The sequence below is a fragment of the Dipteris shenzhenensis genome, chromosome 15 (genome assembly GCF_047967505.1).
Source record: "Dipteris shenzhenensis isolate YYH24624 ecotype China chromosome 15, Dip_SZ_1.0, whole genome shotgun sequence".
Taxonomy (NCBI): domain Eukaryota; kingdom Viridiplantae; phylum Streptophyta; class Polypodiopsida; order Gleicheniales; family Dipteridaceae; genus Dipteris; species Dipteris shenzhenensis.
The window spans coordinates 7,849,239-7,872,662 of record NC_141610.1 but is presented as its reverse complement, the minus strand read 5'-3'; the positions used below and the strand labels follow the sequence as shown (position 1 = coordinate 7,872,662).

Below are 23,424 nucleotides of genomic sequence, written 5' to 3'. Positions count from 1 at the left end.
TAAGCCAGATGATCTACATAAAGCTAAAAATATTTTGTTGGTAAATACTAAATAATGCCTATATTATTTGTTGGTTGCATAGACCAAGGATTGGCCTTCTTATTCAATGGTGGTGTAGTTCTTCTCAATATCTTTTAGTTGTCTGCTAGCAAAGCACATTGCTAACCACATTTTGCTTGGTTGGGTTGATATGCACATGGAATTCGATTTCCGAATTAGGAGGTCTAAGGGTGCGAGTTTGGATAAGGGCTTCTTTTAGCTTCTAAAATGACTTCTCACACTCCTTACTCCATTCAAAGAGAGCAAGGAGGTGATACAAATTTAGAATGAATCTTTAGAATCAACCCACATGTCCCATGAGCATCCGAACTAAACATTTATACTTCAGGGTGGCACAAAGGTCACACTGATTTAGTAAGGGATCATAGTCCCTAAGCATGGCTACATTGAATTTCTTCATATTGACACAAACTTTGATCTTTCATTATTTTTTAGAGCAAGGATTATCCATGACACCTAATTGCTATGCTCAGTTTCATAGATGAAGTTCACGTCAATTAACATTTATAGTTCTTGCTTCACAAGGGTATTGTGTGGGATAGGACCACTTCAAGTGGCACTCCTTTCATGATTATGCAAAGGAGTCTTGATATTCCATCAAAAGTTCTCTCAGGGGCATTAGAAAGCTCTTCTTAGATATAGACTAGCTTACACACACATGTTTCATTGGGTCATTTTCAAAAGGGATCACATTTGTGCACAATGCAAGCCACCCTTGGTCTATTTTGTAGAGACTCCTCAAACTTCAATTAGTTACCTAGAAATTTGTGGTGCCATTTTGGAATTTAAATCCCTACATAGAATGGATGGATAGCTCCATTGATCAATCCTCAAGAAAGTGTCACAAGAATATTAGTGTTTTTATTTGTTGCATTTGCAAAGCCTTGGCCATGATGGGGCCTAATAGTGCCCCTCCTAATACTCTTATATTAGAAGATGAACATCCAACTATCTATTCTTCTAAATGACATCAAAACAACATTAACTTATTTAGTTGTAATAATGAGCAACGCTGTGTGAATATTTTAATTATAATTTGATAACCTGTTTAAATAAAGTTAGATATATTTTTTTGGGGAGTGGCATCTAAAAACTAATTTATTTGTGTTTAATAATATGAAAAGTATAGCTGGAATGGTAGAATTTCATCAAGTTGAACTCTCATTTGAAGAGTTGTTATGGGTCTTTCTTTTTGTTGTTTGGAGGATGCTTGAGTGTTTTGTGCATTGCTTCACTAATTTTGTGCACTAAGACAGGCGAAGAGGAGATAGAGGAAAGTGAGCATAGAGCCTATGGCGTCCTTAAAATAGACACGGCAAGAGTTTGTCACCCCACAATGGTCTCAGGTCCCCACTATTTATCAATCTTTAACGCATACTTACGGAAGGTTTCAGTGGAAGAAAACACTCAAAGAATCAAACTATTTGTGCGAACCAAGCAAAAGCATAACTAGTCTAGATTCTAGGGAAGTGTGGACTGAAAGGGGGGAAATGACCAAAGTAGTGGCAACTTGTAGGTTAGCTTGTGCAAATTGAGCCTAGCAAAACTATGGTCTACATAGGGGCAAAGCCCTAGGCCCGCGCTCAGATAGCAAATTTACACCATCAAGAGAGACCTCTCCCTAATCCCAACTAAGCTCATGTCCAACTAAGCATACATGAGCCACCTTCCTTGTACTTTTTTGTGGTTAATATCAAAGCCAGCAAGTTTCTCTTTTTTTTCCTTTTTTTCATTTTTTTAAATGCGTCCCTCTTAAAATCTTCCCTCATTTTTCTCCTTGAAATCTTTTTATAAATCACTTCAGCTAGCTGCTACATAAACACAGCATAAGGGAGATGCAAACTCTCTCTCCCTATGACAGGGCATATGACTTCATCAACTCTGGTTTAGAGAGCACTCTAGCCTCATGTGACGATGATTGCACCCACAAGCCTGCTCCATCGCCCAAGTCTGCAGGGACAACACATGCTCTATTCAACTCAGCGGCAAATTTCAATTGGCCTTTGCACTCCAGCAGTTGCAGCGGATTGATCGATGAAAAGAGCAGGAAAACGCACACAATTTCATTCAGGAGTGAATAATCAACTCCATATTCAGCAGCAACTTAAATCGGTCATGGAGCGCCGGCCGTCTATACATGGAATTCAGCAGCAAATACAAGGCGGGAGACCGTAGACGCATGCCGGCAGTCGAAATTCCCAATGCTTGGGTGCCTCGGCAATGCCCAGAAGGGGTTGGAACTTCGTTGTCCTCTCCCTCGCTCGAGAATCGATACGCGGCCGCCGAGTGTGGCCAACAGGCTGTGGTCGTTGGAATCGCAGAGGAAATTCGGACAGAGAACCGGAACGGTCCGCCGACCGACGCCTTGAGCGTGCCGTTTCGGTTTAGATAAATCTTGGACGACAGGGCGTTTGCTTGGAGCTCGGGTCCTGGGGTTTGGGCCCTTTTCTGCGGCTTTTTGAAGTGGAGTGTACAACCCATCATGCACGTCTGCCGAGGAAGAGGAGGTGAACGACACATTTCGGTGCAGACGACAGAAGAGTCGGGAGAACCGGGGAGGAAGCAGGACTCAGGCGAGGCGGCCTGGGAAGCTCTGGTGGAGCGATGAGTAGATCACGTTTGCGCGGTGTACTCATGCTATGGGCTCTGCAGCGGCGACATGACTCTTGTCCACTACTGTTGAACACAAATTCGGCGGGGCGGTGGACCTTGGATTCTGGGAGCCTGGAGGAGCACTCTCAGGAGTCAGGAGTCCTCTCGAGCGTGCGTACATGTGCGACCCAGTGCCAGTGGCCACCCGCACACATCTGACTGTGTGAGAGAGATCCCTGGACACAGAAAAAGCTTCAAGCCTTCAAACGTGCAAAGTTTTATTAGAAGCAACAACGGCACTGGTAAACTGGATGATGATGATGATGAATTTTGAGAGAGTGGAGGCATTGATTTGATGCCCGAGGAGGACGAGTGCACCGGTCCAGTCCATCGAGCACTGAGCTCGGTAGTGAGTTGTTACTAAAACTTGTATAGCCTGTAGAGGACTAATTGTAGCAGTAGACTGTAGAGGCACTGATGATGAACAAGAAGAGGAAGACGGGGAGTGTGTGTTTGAAGGCACTGTATAGACATCAGGTGGCCTGTCAGGGTAGCAACGACCGTCGACCTCCAGCCTCAAGTTCCAAAGTTCCCCCGCTCCTTCTGGTCCAAAGCAAGCTCGCCATCAGCTCATTACCAGTTACCACCATATCTATGCCCTTGCCATAGCTTCCTTCCATAACTTGACAGTAAAAATCACTGGCTGGCAAACACAAGCCGTACCCTTGACCTTTTATCAATCACTTTGCAAAGACAGCAATGAAGAAAGGAGGAACCTCAAACTGCCCAGTGCCATTATCCATAATTTTGGCGCATATCCGAAGCTAGCAATTTGTAACTAGACTACCAGCAGGCAAAACACAAAATGAAATCTGCCAAGCACAGTAGATTTAGCTTGGAAAGAGCTAAAAAGCACTTCTTATTAGTTTGCGAAATTCACAGCAAACAAAATTCAAATCATTCTTCAGAGGATCTGCCTGTACCTGGGCGAAAACCCCCACACAAACCATTAGACTAAAGCCAGACACAGAGTGACAAGGAAGGCACAGAAATTCTCAAATTCCCTTATTATTCCAAATTCCCTTCCACCAACAGGACCATGACCAGAAGAAACCTGGTCGATCGTCTCCCTCGGTTGAAACTTGAAACTTGATCTTACACGTCCTCCATTGCCCATGCTCATGAATCATCATTATCATCACAGCACAAGCCACTGCAGAGTGTCCACTGTCTGCAGACGCTGCACACCTGCCATCTTGGGAGTTTGAGCCCTTGCAATCTAGATTCTACAGTGTGTACACACCCAGCTTCCCTGTCTCCATCACAGACCTCCGTTGAGTCCGTTCCCTAGTCAATGTGCTTTGTGAGATAGATCCCTGATTCCTGATCCTGCTGCTTTCAAGTTTTCCATCAACTCCAACTTCCCATGTACCGCCTCATTACATCTGCTCATGAATGATTCATGCCGCAAATTCATCCAATTAGTCGATAATTCACCGTTAAAACTGTGATAATCCAGTTTTATATCGCAATGTACATTGTACACCAGGGTCCAGCTCCCTCGGCGGGTCCACCACAGTAACCGCACGCTCTCCTAGCCCGTACTTGACAGATCTTGTTACTTGCCCGTATGCTTATTAGCATAGAGTCTAGTAATAACATCAAGTCAATTGCAATCTGCCAGACTCCAATATGCAGTATGTACAACAATCTGCATTTAAACCCAAACACCAAGAGACGTACATCGTCACTGGCCATTTTCCAACAATCACTGTCGCCTCGCCACTACGCTATCTCATTTATCTCAGGACAGCCAATTAGGAATTTTGGAGTCTTCACCACACTCCCCAAGGAATGGTGAAGGGAAGATTCACTCCCAAGTGAGACAACTACACTCCTCAACTGTCCTCATGTTTCCACGCAAGGGCAAATGGCCCATTTGAAAGCCGGAAGGCCTCGTTGGACAGTTCCCATGGGAGAGGAGGAGTGGGAAGGAAATGGCAGAGGGAGCCAACAAGTGGCAAACTGAGTCTATCTCTTTTTGTTGGATCGTTTGGGTCTCTTAGGTGCTACTTGCATCAAAAAATGTATATCCAACCTCGCGCAGAGCATCCATCCAATCTGCTACCTCCTGCAGGTTCCACAGGCTCCAAGTGCAGGAGAAACAGCCTCAAATAGGGTCGCAAGCCTCCATTTTTGCGCATGAACTGGAAAGAGGGTGGCGGTTTGGCAACCTCACAGCCATCGATGGCCCTGAGGAGCACCTAGGTGCGACTTTCACCCCTGCGTGGAAACAGCTCCTTTTATAGCTTAGTGCTAATGCACACGATATAGAAGATGTGCAGCCAGTGACGCTCAACACAAAAATTGAGACTTGGTGGTAGCACACAAATGCGCAAATTGAGCGCTTGGATTTTGAAGGTGCCAAAACGAACACCAATGCGAGATTTTTGTTTAAACCAATCAGGTGCCACTGCACAGTGGTGTAGAACCCTGCAGCTCCCTGTGCACACTAGTTCAGAACTCTAGAAACTTGCCAGGGATGCTCAAGAGCCAATCTATTAATGCCAACTAAGGCTTGATAGAGGCTCTGTGCATCCTTACGTACTTCTGCCTACATTGAATGATCTTGAATCTCCTCTTTCGAAATAAAACGCGTGAACAAAATGCCTTCCTCTTTGGATGCACACCATTATGAGTGTGTGCACTAGCCCTTACATCCTGAAGGTCTTGGCACCATCCCCCTAACCTGACTTGTTTCTCAAAAGTCACCCTATTTCTAAGGCCCTGTGCATACGCAGCCCAAAATGTGCAACTGGTGGCAAGTTTTAGAGGCTTGCACCAAAATCTAGGCAAATGTGAAGCGCCGTTGGTGTCAAAATTGGCACCTCATTTTGGGCTAAGCACATGAGAGTCATAGAGCATTGTTGGCTACGCAGCAGCTTTGTGCACATGCAAAATTGGAGAGGGCACCATTATGCGCCCTCACTGCTCAAACTTGGACCTCAGTTTAGGGAGCTGCAAAACCTAGCACTATTGCGCCACCAAAGAAAGACCTGCAACAAAGGAAAGGTTTCCACCTCCAGATGAAGGTTTTTCCAGCGGATGGCTGTTGCAGGGTGTGTAGAGGGTGTACATTGTAGGAGTCGCCGGTTTGCAAAATGAAGGTTGAAAATAAGACACATGAACTTGTCATTGGCATTACCAGGCACTTACAATGTGTAGCCAGTGCCCATTAAATTCGCAGTTAGACGGCGCACTAACACGAGCGTGTGCACTAACCCTTGGAGGGTGCCATTTTTGCACACCAAAGCTCTATTTCACCTCTAGCCAATAGGAAGCTAGCATCTCAAGTTGACAGTGAGTTGAAATGCCTTTAATGCTCCCACAAAGGTACAAACTTGGATGGGTAGGCCAATGAGAACTTCCCAGCTCTCAAATCCAAAGCTCTTGCAAGTACTAACCTTTATCCAACCTCTATTAAATGCCCTTGAGCAATTTATGTGTGTGAAACAAAAATGTCTTCTACCCCCAGCTACGCACCTTCATCTTGTGTGCATAGACTCTAAAACTTAATTGCTAGGCCAATCATTCCTCACATTACTTAAGACCCATTGCACAATCAACCTTTAAGTAGTCTCTACTGTCTTAAAACTACTTCTTCACTCAAGCATCTTCATTTTCTTCGATCCCATATGCTTTTGAATGTTATTAATCCTTTTGCACAAAGATTTTTTAGCTGATTACCCATAGTCACAAGAGTTCCAAAGTTGAGGAGTGTACGAAACCCTTGTAATTGTCTCACTTGAACTTGAATTTTCCTTTATATAGAATGTTTATATTGCCAAAAAAAAGGAATGGTGGAGGGAAGGCATGAATAAAATAACCTTGACAATGGGAGTGAAAAATACAAGCCAAATCAAGTACACTTACTTTCTACACATTGTGACAACTATAAAATGTAGATAGGCTATAGCTCATTGGAAGCTTTATTTTTCATTATGAACTTGGGGTTTTACGTGAGTTCTGGCAAAACGACCAAGAAAGCTCACATGCAAGCTATAGAAAGGACCTTGAAATATCTCAAGTGTAATGTGAATTTTTTGATCTCAAGTACAATTAAGATTCAAAGTTAAATGTTGTTACTAATGTAAGCGTGGTGATTCTGCTCTAAACAAGATAAAGAGAGGAGTAAACTATGGAACGAGTCCCAAACATTGCAAGTCAAAGATCACATCTTCTTGGTTGTCAATATAGCAAAGATAACAATGTGGTCCCATCAAGCTGATCTACATAGAGAGTTGGTGGTTTAGACCAACCTCAAGAACCATTAGAGACTCAGAGAACTCAATAATCATGAGTCTTTTTTTCATGTGGTTAAATAAGGAATAAAATAAGTAGATGGTAATGGTCCTTTTAGACAAGACCTACTTTTTGTGGGTGCTCTCAACATCTCTATCCCCATGAGAGGGTAGCCCCCATGAGAAACCATCAATAAAATGTAGTCAAGATTGGGATCTCTAGAGGAACATCCCTAGATTACATTCCCTATACTAAAGGGTCATTGAGGATTTTATTGACATATCGGATTTGGTCATTGACAGAGTAAGAGCATGGCTAAAGTTTGAGGGGAGGAAGGTTAGATAGAAGAATAAGAGGCATGGAGGAATCGACTTGAAAACTTTAAGGAGCAACTTCTCAATGACCCCTTTAGCATCCCTCTCTAGCAAGAACAAAGCAATCTTGGTTCCTCAACATCCTTGGGGAAAGAAGAATGAAAAAGCTGTTACAATTTGGCATGTATTAAGTAAGACGAGCAGTAGGGGCAAAATAGCAAATTCATTCATTAGGCCTTTCACTATAAGGGGCAACTTCATCTTTAATTTTAATGAGTTATTCAAATATTGTAGTAATTATTTAAGAGAGGTATATGTTGGAAGGCATATTTGTCTCCATGTTGAAAGCTATGGAAGACTATCCCAAGCTTATCCATGGTGATGAAAATTGTTTGCTCTTTCCCACGGCTTTCGCAAGAAGAGCAAGGTTATTCTCAGTATGGAGGGTTCTGAGGCTTTTTGTCACCTAAAGATATTTCGGTGTTGTCGTTTGTAGTATACATGTAGCTCAAGACCTCAGGTCGTATTCTAGTGAGAGACGTAGGCTTAAGTGTGGTAAGCAAACATAGTGCATGCATGTGTAAAAGGGACGTGCATCATCATGATTGGGGTAATGAAGGCTTTCGCCTTCATGGGGGGTTGAAGGGTTTAGGAGTAGTCTAAGGGTTAGAGGGATGTTCAGGGTTTAGAAGGAGGTTCTAAGGTTCAGAGAGAGGTTCCAAAGTTTAGAAGAGGTTCCAGGGTTCAGAATGGGTTTAAGGGTTAGAAGGAGGATCCATGGTTCAGGGTAGAGTACATGGTAGAGAGCTCATCTCCCTAATAGTCATGGAGGTCAAGGGTTGAGGGACTAAGGGTTTAGGGGGAGCATAGGAGTGGGAGAGGAAGAAGGTGTAAGAGCATGGGGCAGAGGAGAGAGAGAGGAGAAGGGAAGAGGAGGAGGAGGAGGGAGGAGGAGGGAGGTGAGGAGGGAAGAGGAGGAGGAGAAGGGAGGAGGAGGAGGAGGAGGGAGGAGGTGGAGAGGGAGAGGATGGGTTGCAAGGTTGGAGGAGAGGGGAGGAGGACTTGCAAGGTTAGGACATGCTTTTGGACGTGGAGTGCAAGGAAGCATGGACACTTGGAGACAATTGGTTGGAATACCAAAGTAGAACTCAACACAATGCCCCAAAGAGTGTGGGCTTCATTCCATTATGGGGTATTTATACAAGTTGGAGAGCTTCTCTCTCTGCATGTAGGAATTGTAAGACATTCTCTCTCTACATGTAGAACTTGCATATAGAAGTTGCATGTAGGAGTTGCAAGTTGCATGTTGCATGTAGGAGTCGCATGTTGCATGTAGGAAAATCACATGTAGGACTTGCATGTAGAACATGCATGTAGCAGCTGCAAGTAGAACTTGCATGTTGAGGATTCCTGAGAGAGAGTATTCCTAGCCTTATGCAAGTACAAGCAGAGCTTTGCTGCTACTTTACACACATTCTATACTACCTAAGTCCATGTTGGCACAAAGACAAAAAAAATGCATGGCTTGAGAAGCCCATGAGTAAGAGGGAGATGTGGACCAGTCTTGAGAAAAAAACCACTAAAGACTTAACCTCAATTGGCTTCCTAAAGGACCCATTCAAGGTATGACATGTTATGAGGCATTGTAATATGGCTACATCTTGGATGGTCTTCCCATGGAAATTCCCACAGGAAGATCTCTTGAAGATGGCCAATGAGGGGCCTAGCTAAAACAAGCCCTCTCCCAAAGGGTCTATGTGGGTTTGATTGCAATCCCTAACAAAGGTGTAAGTAACCTTTTATGGTCTATTGGCGTACTCCTCAACATGCTCCTTAAGATGATTGCTAATACTCTCATGGAATGATTACTCTCATCTATGAAAAAAGGCCTCCAAAACACTTGGAATGGCAATAGCTATTCCTTGATAATGTTTTCCTTTCCTAATCCAAGGAGACAAATCAAGAAGTCATTTTATCAAGCTTGAATTTATGAGAGCCTACGATAAGCCCCAAGGCAGAGTGCGTTTTTATTTGGAACCTCCATGATATGATTCACATTGTTCTCAATACTACTAGCTTAGAAGGTGGCCATCACTTTTCAATTAATCATTTGATTTGGGTTTGAGAACCCTACCTCCCCCTAATTTATGCCAAGATGTTGGGCACAGAGGGTCAAGGTTAGTGAACTCAAGGGCCTGGAACCCTACCTCTTCCTTATCTATGCTGAGGTGCCAAGCCATCTCTTTGAGCAAATGGTGATGGTTAGTGAGCTCAAGGGCCTAGAACTCCCTAATGGCTTACATGTGCTTTTACTCCAATATGCATGATACTTCATAGTGGCATAGGAGAGTGCATAATGATGGTCATGTTTAGCTCAACTAGAGAAGGGCACATTTTATCCCCGTCTTGGAGATTGCATCAAAGGGTGGAGCGAGTTCGAAAGGCGGCAAAAAAACTATACTTACATTGGCATTCATTTATGCATCTAGGCCGATATGCATGATATTTATAATAACATAGGATAGTGCATGATGATGATCATGCTTAGCACATCTGGCAAAGGGCACATATTATCCCCCTCTTGGAGATTGCATCAAAGGGTGGAGCGAGTTAAACAGGGCAGAAACTTAACTTAAATTGGCTTTCATTTGGGCGATGTTGTAGAGGAAAATCAATAGAGAAATATTGTAAATAGTCCAAATGATTAACCATATTTACCGACGAACTACTTCTTGTTTTTTGTTGGTACCATTCAACTTGTCAACTAGGGCTTCATCTCACTTCCTTTACTTTGCAGTCTACTAGATAACTGAACAATGCCACTCACTTTAAGTCTATATGTTTACTACCCAAAAAAAAGTCTATATATTTAGTCAATGAGAAGCTAGCTACACACTGTGTTAATGTCCTCATGGACAATCAAATTGCCCAGTACATATAGGCCAAGAGGATAGGTGACTTTACTAGTAAGGATTGCTCTCTCTCTCTCTCTCTCACACACACACACACACACACACACACACACACACATCCATATAAATACAAACACATGCATGCATATATGTGTGTGTGCATGCATGCACATGCATGTGTACATGTGTGCATGCTTGACTTTTTTTGGTGAAATATCACACACACACACACGCACCGACGCACACATGCATGCATGCACTCCCACACACAAATGCATACATGCACGGAGATAATTTTGTTTTGGTGAAATCACACACACACTCACTCACGTGAGTGCATGCATGCATATATATATATATATATGCAAGGGTGTTGTATTGGGTTTCCTAGAAGTAGCCCAAGCCCCCTATTTTTATGTATGCTTCATTATCTTTTTAACAATATATATATATGTATATATTGTTTTGCATAATGGAGAAAGGGAGCAAGCGAGAGAGAGAGAGAGATCACAAAGAATTAAAGCATCAAGCCTATTCTATCCAATAGATTTTCTTCAAGGCCTTGTTAAAAAAGATAATGAAGCATACATAAAAATAGGGGGCTTGGGTCACTTCTAGGAAACCCAATACAACACCCTTGCATTTTAGAGGTGCCCTTGCATATAGATTTTAAGACCATAGCTTGTCCTATGAAACACTTATGGGTTTTTAACTACCTCCAAAGTCCAATTGATATTGGAATAATGTAGTTGATGTGTCGGCCCATTCACACGAGGGAGGCTTAATACAAGGTCAAGAAAAACAGGACAGGGAAACTCTAAGGAATGCATGTAATCTAGTGGATTGGATTAATTATGACTCATTGAAATGTTGCAAAGCTTGACCTGGCATAACAGGCACTTTGATCAAAGTTGGAGAGCTGCTAAACTTGATAGAGTTTATTTTTCTAAGATGGTTGGTGGCTTGGGCAGGAGTTTTGTGCGGAGGTGTTGTCGGATGTGGTTTCTTCATACCATTTCCCTTTACTGGTTGTCTTTTGACCAAGTGGTGACAAAAGCATGGAGGAAGGAGTCTAGAAAGTATATAAATCCAGTGAAGAGATGGGAGGGATGCATTAAAGCAATAATAGCTATTGTGAAAGACTATGGACGATCTAGAGTTAGATTTATGAAGAGACAGAAAATGGATGTAGTTTGCGCTAGAGAAAGCATGCTGGCAGCTATGTAAGTGAGCCCCAAGGATTTTAATCTCCCACGCTTACTAAGTGCTATTGAACTCTTCTTGAGAGCGATAGAGCACACTAGATATGTTGCCCTTAAGCTACAAGTAGGGATGAGATGGTTGTAAGATGGAGACAGGCCAATTGCCTTCTTCTTTAATGCCATTAAGCAAAAGAGGTTGCATGAGAATCTCTCTTTGATAGTAAGGTAAAGAATTAAGATTTTTTAAGGAAGATATGATTGCATACGTGTTCATAAAGCACCTGGCAGATATAGTTGGAACAGTCCCTCCAGTTGTTCCAGACTACGAAATGAGGGTTGATGCTTTCCTGGCCAAGATACAGAGATGTGTTATGCCTCACGAAGTTGTCCTTTTACAAATGCCCTTTTCTTGGGAGGAGGTCAAATACACGGTGTTCTCTATGGCTAAGGGAAAATCCCTCGGCCAAGATGGAATCGCCATTGAGTTTTATTAACACTTATGGCAAAGTTTGTGGTAGAGACATGAATCAATGCTTTCTTAGGGGATGTATCGCACACACTCTTAACACTGGTACTATGGAGTCTATACCCAAGGGTCAAAATAGATCTTTGCCTCGACATTGGAGACCACTCACTTTGTTGAGTTGTGTCTACAAGGTGATGACAAAAGCCATGGAAAATGGGGTGAATTTCATACTTAGAAGAATTATTCATGCTAAGCAGTATGGGTTCATTTTTGGCAGAAATATTCATGATGCAGTTCTTAATGTAGTACTTGCGCATAGATTAGGTTGTACTGCACAATGAGAAATTTGTGCTTCTGAATTTGGATCTAGAAAAAGCTTATGATAGAGTGAATTGGAGCTTTAGCATTGCAACCCTAGAGAGGTTGGGGTTTGGACAAGGGTTCTGTGCAATGACTGTAGTTCTATTTTCTTATGCTTATGCCAGAATGTCATTAAATGGTTATTTGAAGGACTCCTTTGCTTTAAACAGATCTATAAGGCAAGGATGTCCTTTGGCTCCATTGCTCTTTGCCATTGTCATAGAGCCTCTACTCTATCAGTTGGATGCTTACCAAAATCAAGGATCTATTAAGGCATTGCCTTTGCTAGGCGGTTCGTCTATGTGCTCTCAGTTTTTTGCTGGTGATAACACTAGCTTACTTGTCGAAAGGGAGGAGAACATATGGAAATTCTTATTAGTGTTTGAGTTATTCTCAGTGGTCTTAGAGATTTTGATTAACTAGAGTAAGCCAACTATAGTGTGGTTGGGATGAGATGATTTGCCAGGTTGGATTGTATTCTTCCCTTTTAGATGGATTAGAGCAGGAGAAATTGTTAGATATTTGAGCTGCCCTATTGGTTTTGCAATTAGCTTGAAGGAAAAATTTGGTTGGTGCATGAGCAAAATGCAGCATAAATTTGCAGTTTGGGAGGGTGCTAAAAAGTATCATTTGCTGGCATGATTATAGTTGCAAAGCACATATTGGCATTTGTCTCTATTTATGTGATCTCTATCTTTCCATTTTCAAAATGTTCACTAAAGAAAATGGACAAGATAATAAGAAACTTTGTTTGGATATATTAGTGGCACGGCATTGATTGGAATTATATGGTGGAAAAAAAGAATGAGAGTGGTCTAAGGTTAGAAGGGATTGTACAGAAATGTAGGAGATGGAATGTGAAATGGTTCTTAAAGCTTCATTGCAATCAACCATGGGCAATCATTTTGATATATTTGATAGCCATGAATGGACCTCGGGGAGTTAGTGCACCGTGGCAAGAAACAATGCTTTGTAAGTATTAAATTAAAATCCCACAGTTTGAAATACTAGTGGAAACTGTCATTTGCGGATGATTCGTGGAAGGGAATTTAAGGTGATGCTTCCCTTAATAGGTCAATGTGGCTTTTGGAGTGGGCTTATAGAGGTTTGTTCAACCCTCTTGTGGTTGCTAGTAATCAATTAAAAAACCTTTGTGCAAAATGTTTAATAACTTTAAAAAACATGTGGGATCCAGGAGGACGAAGATGTTTGAATGGAGAAGGAGAAGTGTTGTCAAATCAATACAGATTTACTGATGCTTAGAGGTTGATTGTACTTAGGATCATAAGTAATGTGAGAAGTGATTGGCCCAACAATCAAGTTTGTTTTGACATAAGCAACTTGAGGGGATTTGTCAATGGTGTAGCGGGTAAAGATCTTAGCAGATGCACTTTAAAAGATGTGGATATGCTGTGTGGAGGATGGATAATAGCTAAGTTCTATAAAAAGTGGATGAGCGATGCTCCTACAGATAGAAAAAATGCATGTATGATAAGATTAAGAAGAGTATGGTGTGCTACACCATTGTTTAGTAGTTATGGAGGGTATTGCTTAACAAGTTACCCATGAAAATAAGGGTGATCAAGGGGAACTCAAAGGTCTCACCATTTTGTGTGTCACAAAATCAAGGAAGGAGAGTATAAAGCATATGTTGAGGGGATGCCCTATTGTAATACCTTTTTGGAAAAGGAAATACTCGTTGGTTCACTAGAATGCAGATGTTTTTTCTGTTAAGATGGAAGACTGCTCTACGAGGAAAGGGGGGGATGAATGAAAATTTGGAAGATTAGTAGAGCTTTTGTTATTAGTTGCATATGGAGTTTAAGAAATAGGTTGATTTTTGAAAACAGCTTGGGTTAGGGGGGTGGTCCCAAGAGTTAGAAGCATCTTTGAGAATGGTGTTTAAGAATATATATAATATATATAGAATGCTTTCTTTGCCAAAAAAAAAAACTACATTTTGCATTTAAAAGGGACAGTTAAAAACAATTTTGGGGTTCTTTTTTTCTTCCTATTGCGAAACACCTTTTGCCATTAAAAGTAAAATAAAAAACCTTTTGCATTTAAAAGGATAATTAAAAACAATTATGGGTCTTTCTTTACCTCCTATTGCAAAACACCTTTTGCCCCATTAAAGGAAAATAAAAAACCTTTCGAGAAAGTATGTGCTATGTTACATGTTCTTCAATAGATATTTTGAAGGAAAAAGAGACAACATTTAGCATCATTTTGGGAGAGCTTAAGGCTAGAGTGTTTTGCATTTGGTTATGAATATCGTGTAAAAGAAGCATCATAAACCTCATTCACCCACTCTATTGGAATTTATTTTGAGTTAGGAGCTCTATGACCAAGGGAAAGCATTTTTAATATATAGAAGCACATTTTGTACATTGGATTTCTCGAGCAAGCCTTCAACCTACCATTTGCATCTAGCACCACTGGAAAACATAATAAACAGAATGAAGTGATTAAGCAAAGTGGTAGTCCTCTTCCCATAGGCAACATGATTTTCTCACAATAGTGATATCCTAATTACATGGGTAGTCATCACTTGGGGAAACACGAATTGTCAAGCTCAATGAGAACTATGGAGAGCCTACAATGTTCCTCCAAGTATCCAACAAAGAATGTTGCATGGTTGGTGATCAAACCATAAAATTATCCACAATGGCTATGCTTGAGCAAGTTATCATTGTGGCATGTAAATTATCTTAAAAGAGAACATGAAAATCGCGAGTCCAAGTGGTTGAAATCTTGTTTCGAGGCTCAGAGATAGTAAGACGACACATGACTTAATTAGAAAAGATGAAGCAAAATGGAAAGGAAATGATACATGAATCTAAGTAGGCAAAATCACACAAGGTAGAAAAGAACATAACGAAAATAATGACTAAGTGTGCAAATGATTAATGATAAGTAGCTATTAGTGGCCTGAAAAGTTTATACAACATATATAGAAACTAAAACATGTTATCATAAGCATTAGAACTACATGGGCTTATATTCGATAGGGACATGTCTCCTTTGGTCCTCCCCCAAAAACAAATAATGGAAGAGCCTCGATATTTGGAAAAATAGGAACAGTAACAACTAAGGATGGTATGGTTCATGAGATAAGTTTATAAGCTTAAAAGGCATATATGGGTGGGAATACTGTTATAAAATTGTCAATCAATCCAAATGGATTTTAAAAGACCCTATGCCAATATAAGTTATCCTATTATACCCACTTTCTGTTGCACTAAAGCGCTCAATATTACATTATCATTTGACGTCTATTGATATAGAATTAAATATCAATATAATGTCTCCACATTTATGAGACATGAGGTACTCCTAAATCATTCTAATTGGAGTAAATAATACATTTTACATATTATTGGATGTTAAAAGCAGTGTAGTGGTATACTTTCTAGAGTTTGATTGTCATCATCATGAGTTTACAGTAATGCTACATGTCAAACTAGGACTGAAGGTGTGTAATTTATATTGAATAGATAGACATGAGATGAAGTGACATGGATTAGTAAGATGACTTAGATATGTATAAATAAGTGAATTTACTATAATTTTGGAGATAAGGAAGATGCTCTGTTAAAAGCAATAAGTTGGTCAATTGAGGTTTTAACTTCTGCTCCATAGATTTTTGACTTCTGCTCCTTATCTGTGTAAGAACTACATGAGAATGGTAGGCCTGGTATGTTTGATGCGATTTTGAGTTTTGCTTGCACGATCATACATAGAGCAAACTTAGAGAGTAAGCTTCTGCAGTGATGCAATGCGCACTGGTACACTAGTGATATATGGAATGAAGGTTTTATTTTTGCAGCTGGTTTAACATGCTTGCTTACAGGCATCATATGCCCATGATATATGAGAAGAACTTAGGAAAAAAAGAATGTTCAAAGTTTTTACATGCTTGCGATACTAATTTAAGGAGCCAAGAATAAGAAGAAGAAACCATTTGCATCAAAATCATGGAAGAATGAAATTTGATGGGGCCTTCAAGGCACTAAATAGCATTTTTGCTCAGAACAAATCTTTACACTTTTTATGGGTGTTAGGTGGGCCTTACAACCTTTAGCAACCCATCAAGTATTGTCAAAATTGCAAGCAGCTATCTCTTCTCATCTATATCTGTCTTGCAAGATTGCACCTTTGGTTAACATGAAAGTTAATTACAAAATAGAGCATGCTGACTATAAATCATTGCACACCTTTGGTTCATTTGGGGTTCCAAATGGGTATATAGGATATAATTTGGGCATGAGTGGATACTTTTCCCCTTCATAATCCTTTGTTAGTATGTGTGTGTGTGTGTGAGAGAGAGAGAGAGAGAGAGAGAGAGAGAGAGTATGTTATAGTCTATGGAAGATTGAAAGGTCCATGAGACTAAAGAAACCACAATCATTAAGGGCTCATAGTCCATCAAAACCAAAATGTCAGCTCAGGACTGAGAGTCCACTCTAGTGTCATAGAAGACTCATATGAAGATGGGCTACCTTATTGGGTTAGCCATTCACATGGGCTACCTTACTTGGTTAGCCATTCACATGGGCTAGATGCCACTCCCATCTATAAAACCTTCTCACAAATGTCCTTTTCAATGGTTGGCGAGAAATATAGATCCACTTGAAGTGGTAGTGATGGCATGCATGACATTTCTTTCACTTTGTCGCGACATGACAATGAACTTTGCATGACCTGTCTAAGAGAACACACTTGAATGTCCTGCACCATTATCGTTGCCCATCAAGCTTAAAACATCCCATGAAGGCTTCATACAAACTACATTTACGAAGCAACATTTAAGCTATCTAGGAGATGACTAGTGGCATCATGTGCACGATGCATTAGTGTGATATATCTAACTAGTTGGCTAGACACCAAGAGAGAAGGGGTGCTCTTTTGTATGAAGAGTGATGCATAAGGTCAATAAAATATAATTGTTGAATTTGTAGTTGAATAGAAAAAGCATGAATGGGAGTTTAATGCTGTTTGTGTTAACAAGTTATAAAATGGTAGCACAAATCTAGCAATATTTTATGACAAAAAGTTGGTAGGCCATGAGTCTTACTCTATGCATGTGATTGTTTGAAGGCTTGATGTTGCAGCGGAGGGGGAATGTGTTCTCAAATCTGTTAGCAAAACAAGAAAAAGACAAAAATAGCGCACAACATGATATTTTTAAATAGAATCTATCAATGATAGAAAATAAAAAACATTGCAAAGTTAGGATGCTAGAGAAGTTGTGCCCATGAAAGCCTCCATCAATGTTTTAATGAGCTGGACTTTGAGAGGTCCTCCAAGTGGTGAATGCTGGTGCATTGGAATCAACTATGCTCATGCTCTTCCTAGCATTTGTTTTGTTTAGGCACATATTTTTGTAAGCACAAAAATGAACTTATGCGTGCAAAGGTATTTTGTGATGGTGGCCATTTTGATGCAATTGCTTTGGCTTGATTCTAAGAGTTACATATGTCCCTTCTTCTCTCTTTCTCCTCTCTTGCCTCTGCTTAGTTGTGATACAGATACAATAGAGAAAAACACCTGAGTGCGTTCTGTGGAGGGGTAAAGTACTGACTCTTTCGGATGAATTTCTTGTTCCATTAAAGTGCAAGTTGGCGGAGTCACAGCTGGCCGATGTTGTAGTCTGCAACATGGGAAATCTCTTTCGAGACGGGCATGCGTAGGCCATCAGCAGGGAGTTGGAATTGACGCAAACCTGTGCTCCTGAGGAAGCTGATATCGAGCGAATGCCATGAAAACGAGGAACTAATGAGGTGGCAAGGCAAGTGAGGTGGCAAGGTGCCAAGTCAGCAGGGGTGCCACGTAGGGAGGGGGTGCCACGTGAGCGTCGTCGTCCTCGAGGGTACAGGCGTGGTTGTATATGGGGACCTTGTGGCTTCTTCTTCACAAACAACAAACAAACAAACACAAACACACAAGCACACACACAGCGCCTGCAGCCTCTGCCTCTGCCTCTGCCTCTGGCTACGGCGATGGCTTCAAGCTCCTCCTCCCCTTCTCCCGTCTCCCTCTCCCTCTCCCTCTCCACCCTCCTCCTTTCTTCCCCTTCCCTTTCCCTTCGACCTTCCTCCTTCGCTTAGCCCTTTTTTCCGCCCCGTTTCGCATGGTTTTCCTTCTGTAGATGCATTCTTGCATTGCACGGGATCGCGAGCACCGCTCTTTCATCGCTGGCCGAGAACCTCCGTTTGAGGAGAGCGCGCTCTCTGCAGACTACGCTGCGATTGGCGATTGTAGACCGGTGCTCTTCTTCTTCATCTGCTGCTGCATTGCAGCTGAACGCATCGGAGCTTTTAGGGGACCTTGTGCTGGCGAGAGAAGTCGCCTTGCCTGCGTGCCTGGTGGCTCAGAAGTCATTGAAGAGCGACTGCCACACCTCTTTCCTCCTCCCTGGATCATGCTGCAGTTTTCCTTTCCTTTAAGAATTTGCACTCTCCGACCTGCTGGAACCCCTCAATCCGCGGCGCCGTCCCAAAAATCTTGGCGCTAAAGGATCGTGCCCTGGACGCTGCCAAAGCTCGGCTTTCCGACCAAAGTAGCCTCCTTTTCCACTCGGGCTCTCCCCAGGCTCGTCTCCTAGCCCTGCTAAAGTAATGTAAGGCGAGTACGGGTTGTTACGGTTGCTTTCCATGGGAAACTCCCTCCTCGTAAACCGGAGAGCTTCCGCTGTGAACCTTTCCTCTGTACAATCCCACTCGAGTGTTTTCCGCCACCTGACATCTTCTTCCGTTTGATGTCCTGCATCGCCGGGGTACATCTGTTCCCTGTCAATCCAAAATCCCGGCCTCTTCTTTGCTTCTTGTAGTCGTTTTGATTATGAATGCTTTCTAAGCACGCTCACGCCGGGCGGCCTGCTTTTTCCAGGGTTAGCACTCCGGACTTTCCGTTTCCAGTCGGCCCTAGTTTGCACCGAATTTTAAAGCCCCGATTGCCTGCCTTCTGTTTCTGAATACATATGACCGAGCAGCTGCGAACCGCATGAACGAATTCCTCAACGGCATTCCCCTGATTATTCCAGGACACTGTTTTTCTGAAGGAAAGAATGCCAACTGGTGCTTCTTCGAATTTTGGACCTTCTTGTTTAGACTCGAGAAGGTAATCTGCTGCTGATGGGACCCAAGTTTTGAGTGCTTGTATAAACGACCACTGTGGCGCTGTCGCAAGTTTATACCCGTCTGCGACCAGTGACGAGATAGGTGAAAATCGGGGCGCAGTAGCTGGTCGTTGTCTGTGCGTCTTGCAGCGTCCAGATGACCGTCTCTACATGGATGCAGGCGATCTTGAGTTTCTTTCATATCTACGGCTTTGAATGCCTTTTCTTGATCTGTTCCATTTACATCTACAGGACTCGGTCTGTGGAAACTATTATGGGTGGATAAGCGGAGACTTGGCCACAGAAGAAACGAGAAACCTGCTTAGACATTCGAAAGGTGGCTTATCGCAATATTGCAATGGAGTGGAGCTATGCGCCACGGACCAGCGATGCCGGTAGAGCAGATAATGAAAAAGATGGCGTGTTAGATTTTAAGGAATTGTATGAACGAGCGAGGGAAGCAACAAGGGAGGCTCAGAGACAAGGAGACGCTCAGCTGAAGGCGGCTATGGCAGCAGCCACCGCTGTCGTATGCAATCCCGTTCGTCTCTGCCCTGTCTCTTTAAGATTCAGCAATAGAAGGCTAGAGAGGGCATATTGGCGAAAGTCAAGCATTAACTCTGGCAACAACGACGCCATCCCTTTCGCATGCCAATTTCTTGTTCACATTACCCTCATATCATTGCTTCTCCAAGCACGTCAAGGTTGTAGAAGTGCAGCAAGCAAGGTTTGAAAGCTCACTTTGTCTTTCATGTGTTGATTGATGATCTGAATTTCGTAGTTCTTGGCTCTTGGTCAAAGGTGATGAAAGATTTTTGTTCTGATGTGTAATTGTTCCGTTATTGGAGGTCAGGGTGTGCATCTCTTTTTAATAAAGATGGGTTATTCATGACGGATGATAAAGTTATTTGTGTGAAACGGGGTTCACATTTGCTGAGGGAAGCGCACGTTTTTTCACTTAGTTAAGGAGCGGTTATTGTGTCGATCTCCCGAGATAGAACCATGCAAAGGTCACAGATTTATGATGTAAAGCCTAAAAGACAAGTTCCAGAGTATAGGCAGGTCCTCCCAAGAATCAAATAGACTTCAGGGGAGAGACAGCTGTTGTGAGCCTTTCGTGTGTTCTATGCCTCTTTGAATAACTGATTTTTTTAAATTTCACACACGAGTGACTACTATTTCTGATGGCTGAATTTGAGCTTGTGAGATTGTGTTATGATTGGACATTCCTATACAAACTTGGCCAAATTTAAGTCCCAGTGAGTCAATGAATGATGTTGAGGTCTGCTTTGATTGCAATTTACAACTGTGTAAATTGCAAGCTCATATACTACTAAAAGCAAGAAGCATTGTTAGTACCGAGGATAAATGTACTAGGGCAGAAGGAGGTCAGGGGAAATTTGTGCACAGAAGCCCAATTTGGTGTCTCGGACTAAAATCTATAAGCCTTGTGAATTTGGATTGTCTGTACTGCATGCCTCGAGCGCACAGCTTCTATGTTGATATATTGACATAGAGATGGACTCGAAGGATAAATTGGAGCCTTGCTTGGTGGACTGTATGAAGTGAGTGGCTTGGTTGTGTTTTGTATTGCAATTTCTGGCACCCATGCTGAAGTTAGTATGGCAGCAAATGATCTTTGATTGATCAGGTTTTGTCATTGCTAGGACCGCTAGGGCCTATTAGTGGCTTGCATGTTCTTTCGACAGCACTGCATTCAAGAGCCTTCTTACATTTTAAGCGAGCGTGCATGCAGCTCTGCGTCAATCAACGTGGTACAGCATGATTATAGTGTCTTGTATGCTCTCCTCTCATTAAATCTCCACTCGTAACATGCTTTTCTGCTATGTTTCAGGAGGAAGTTGTGTTCCTGCAGTTATCAAACTTTTTGACAAGGCTGGTTTCATATCTGTGGGTCGCTTCTATATGTGCCACGGTTCTTGTCATCCATCTTTGGTTTTCAAGCTGGTAATGAAACGTTAGTGTGTCAGTAGGGCAATGCTACTAATCTTGTTTTCAAGTCATGGGAGTCTCTCATTGATCAATCTGTGTCTTATTTCATGTGTTCTCTTGCCTTAGGTCTAGAGCTTGAGCATATCTAGATTATTGATGCATCACTGTATTTTCTTAACAGCCAAAAAACTACACTTTTCAGGTATCGAGGGAATCGAGGTACCATCCTACTGATTGTTGCGACTCTCTTATGGATTGAAGAAGGGGTTACATTTTTCATGTCACGTCCAGTAAGTGCATAAATTCTACTTGCCCTGAATGAAGTCACTACTTTTTAAGTGGTCTGGCCACCCTGGCCTGTACAACACACGTAATTTTACTTTTGTTGTCCACAGAAATCAACAAATGACTTGGTCCTTATTGCAATACAGTGCATATTTATGAGTGTGCTTCATCGTGTTCCTTTCTGGTATGTTGCTCAGCTTGTTCTGGCTTTTAATTTTTTGTTATTTGGTACTGTCGATTAGTAGAATCCTCTTTTTTGGGCATCTTGATTTCTACACCTTATGGGTGCTGGAATAGTCAATCCCAGCATAGGCTCACATCCAATCTGTCTCTGTTTTTCCTCTCTATGTTGTCCTTTCTACCATGTGGATTGCTTGCTCAGGTTGCTCTAAATCTTGTTTTGCAGTTTGCATTTGAAAACAAGGGCTTTAGGTGTTGGGCTTCAAATTTTTGGGACCCTCGCACGGGTCAGAGTTGATGAAGCCATACCTGGTCTTGTGTTTGTTAGCATGGGCCATTTCTTGGGAATAGCTCTAGCGTATGTTCTAGATCAACATGCGCGAGCAGGTTTTCTTCGTTCGCTTCCACGATGTATTTTGGATGAAGTGTCAGGAGAAGGTTCTTCAATGCAGTTTCTGCCTTACAGAGCTTCTCTATCTCGGCAAATGTGGGATCTCTTGTACCCAGAACTTTTTGAATCGTGTAAAGGAGATGTCAATGTTTTGCATATGGATTCTCAAGTATGGCACAATCAGACACCTAGGCGAGCTCTGGGTGGGTTTGCTGGTGGCTTTGGAGGGGTTTCAAGCCTAAAGGGCACATACACTCCTTCGATAGTGACGGTTTCGTCTTCCAGCCACATCTCAGGGGATGACTATATGTCAGAGCTTTCCTGCAGCAGCCCTCCTACAATTGAAAACAGCATGGATGAATTCTCTTCTAGGCACAAGTACTTCTTACATCACTCCTCAATTGAGGATCAAGGGCAATCAAGCAGTAGATACTATACAAGATCCAGTTTGAAATGCAGTGCATATAGGCGTTTCAGTGCAGGTCCAAGAGATCGTATGGGCTATTGAGAGTGTGACAGAACCAGTTGGCATTTTGCTCTCTTTTTACTGTGTGCTTGCCTCACATGAGTTTTGATCTGTTCAAAGAAATGTTCGGGTTCTTAACATCCTTTTGCCCACTTGCTTTTTCCTTTTTACAGATGTGGGTCATTGCCTTTACAGGTTAATACAACAGCAGCGTTACTGCAAATATTTCTTCCTGTGAGGAGGCAGAACTTTGTCATGGGCAATGATTGTGTAATAAAAGGCTTAAAGAACAGTTGTAATGGTCAACGCCCCCCTTGAATGAGGTGGAAGGAACCACTAAAGAATCTCTTCACCTTCAATAGACTGCATCTACTGAGATGCAAAGGAGCAACTGCCTTTGCTACAGTATATACAAACCCAGGGAATTCCCTGGAGTCAGGAAAAGAGTTAAAGTTATGATATTTAGTGAATCAACGATAGTCTGATATCTCTACCACTTGTTCTTCTTATGTATGCAAAAATGTCATTAATAAGCTTTCTTTATACCTGATGAATTACAGCTTGTTTGTTATATTTTGTTTATAGGAAGGCTTTTGATTTCTTTTAGCTTCTATTTTATCTTCATCACCAGGTTATTTGCTTTCATCCTTTCCTAGTTCTAGAAGGAAGGTTTCCATTTTCAGAAGGCATGATGTCCTGTAATGTGAAGTGTGACCAGGGCACAAACCAACCATCGCAGCAGAGCTGCTAGGTCACTGTATCCTGACCCCTCTTCATGACCTTTCTGACTGCCTTCTTATCTGTAGGGCACCAGGAGGCTG

At 42.0% G+C, this 23,424-nt stretch overlaps 1 protein-coding gene across 2 annotated transcripts; it reads left to right on the top strand.

The window, feature by feature from the left end:
* Nucleotides 1–18,145: 18,145 nt before the first annotated feature.
* LOC147893299 (uncharacterized) lies at nt 18,146–23,105 on the top strand. Of its 2 annotated transcripts, XM_087386593.1 has the most exons (7): nt 18,146–18,986; nt 19,100–19,330; nt 19,581–20,055; nt 21,184–21,296; nt 21,463–21,571; nt 21,677–21,750; nt 21,973–23,105. In XM_087386593.1, the coding sequence occupies exons 3-7, from the start codon at nt 19,687–19,689 to the stop codon at nt 22,643–22,645; spliced, it is 1,338 nt and encodes a 445-aa protein (XP_087242719.1). In that variant the 5' UTR covers nt 18,146–18,986; nt 19,100–19,330; nt 19,581–19,686; the 3' UTR covers nt 22,646–23,105. The 2 variants fall into 2 exon arrangements, with proteins under 2 accessions (XP_087242719.1, XP_087242720.1); XM_087386594.1 differs by having other exon boundaries at nt 18,146–19,330; nt 21,484–21,571.
* Nucleotides 23,106–23,424: the final 319 nt, after the last annotated feature.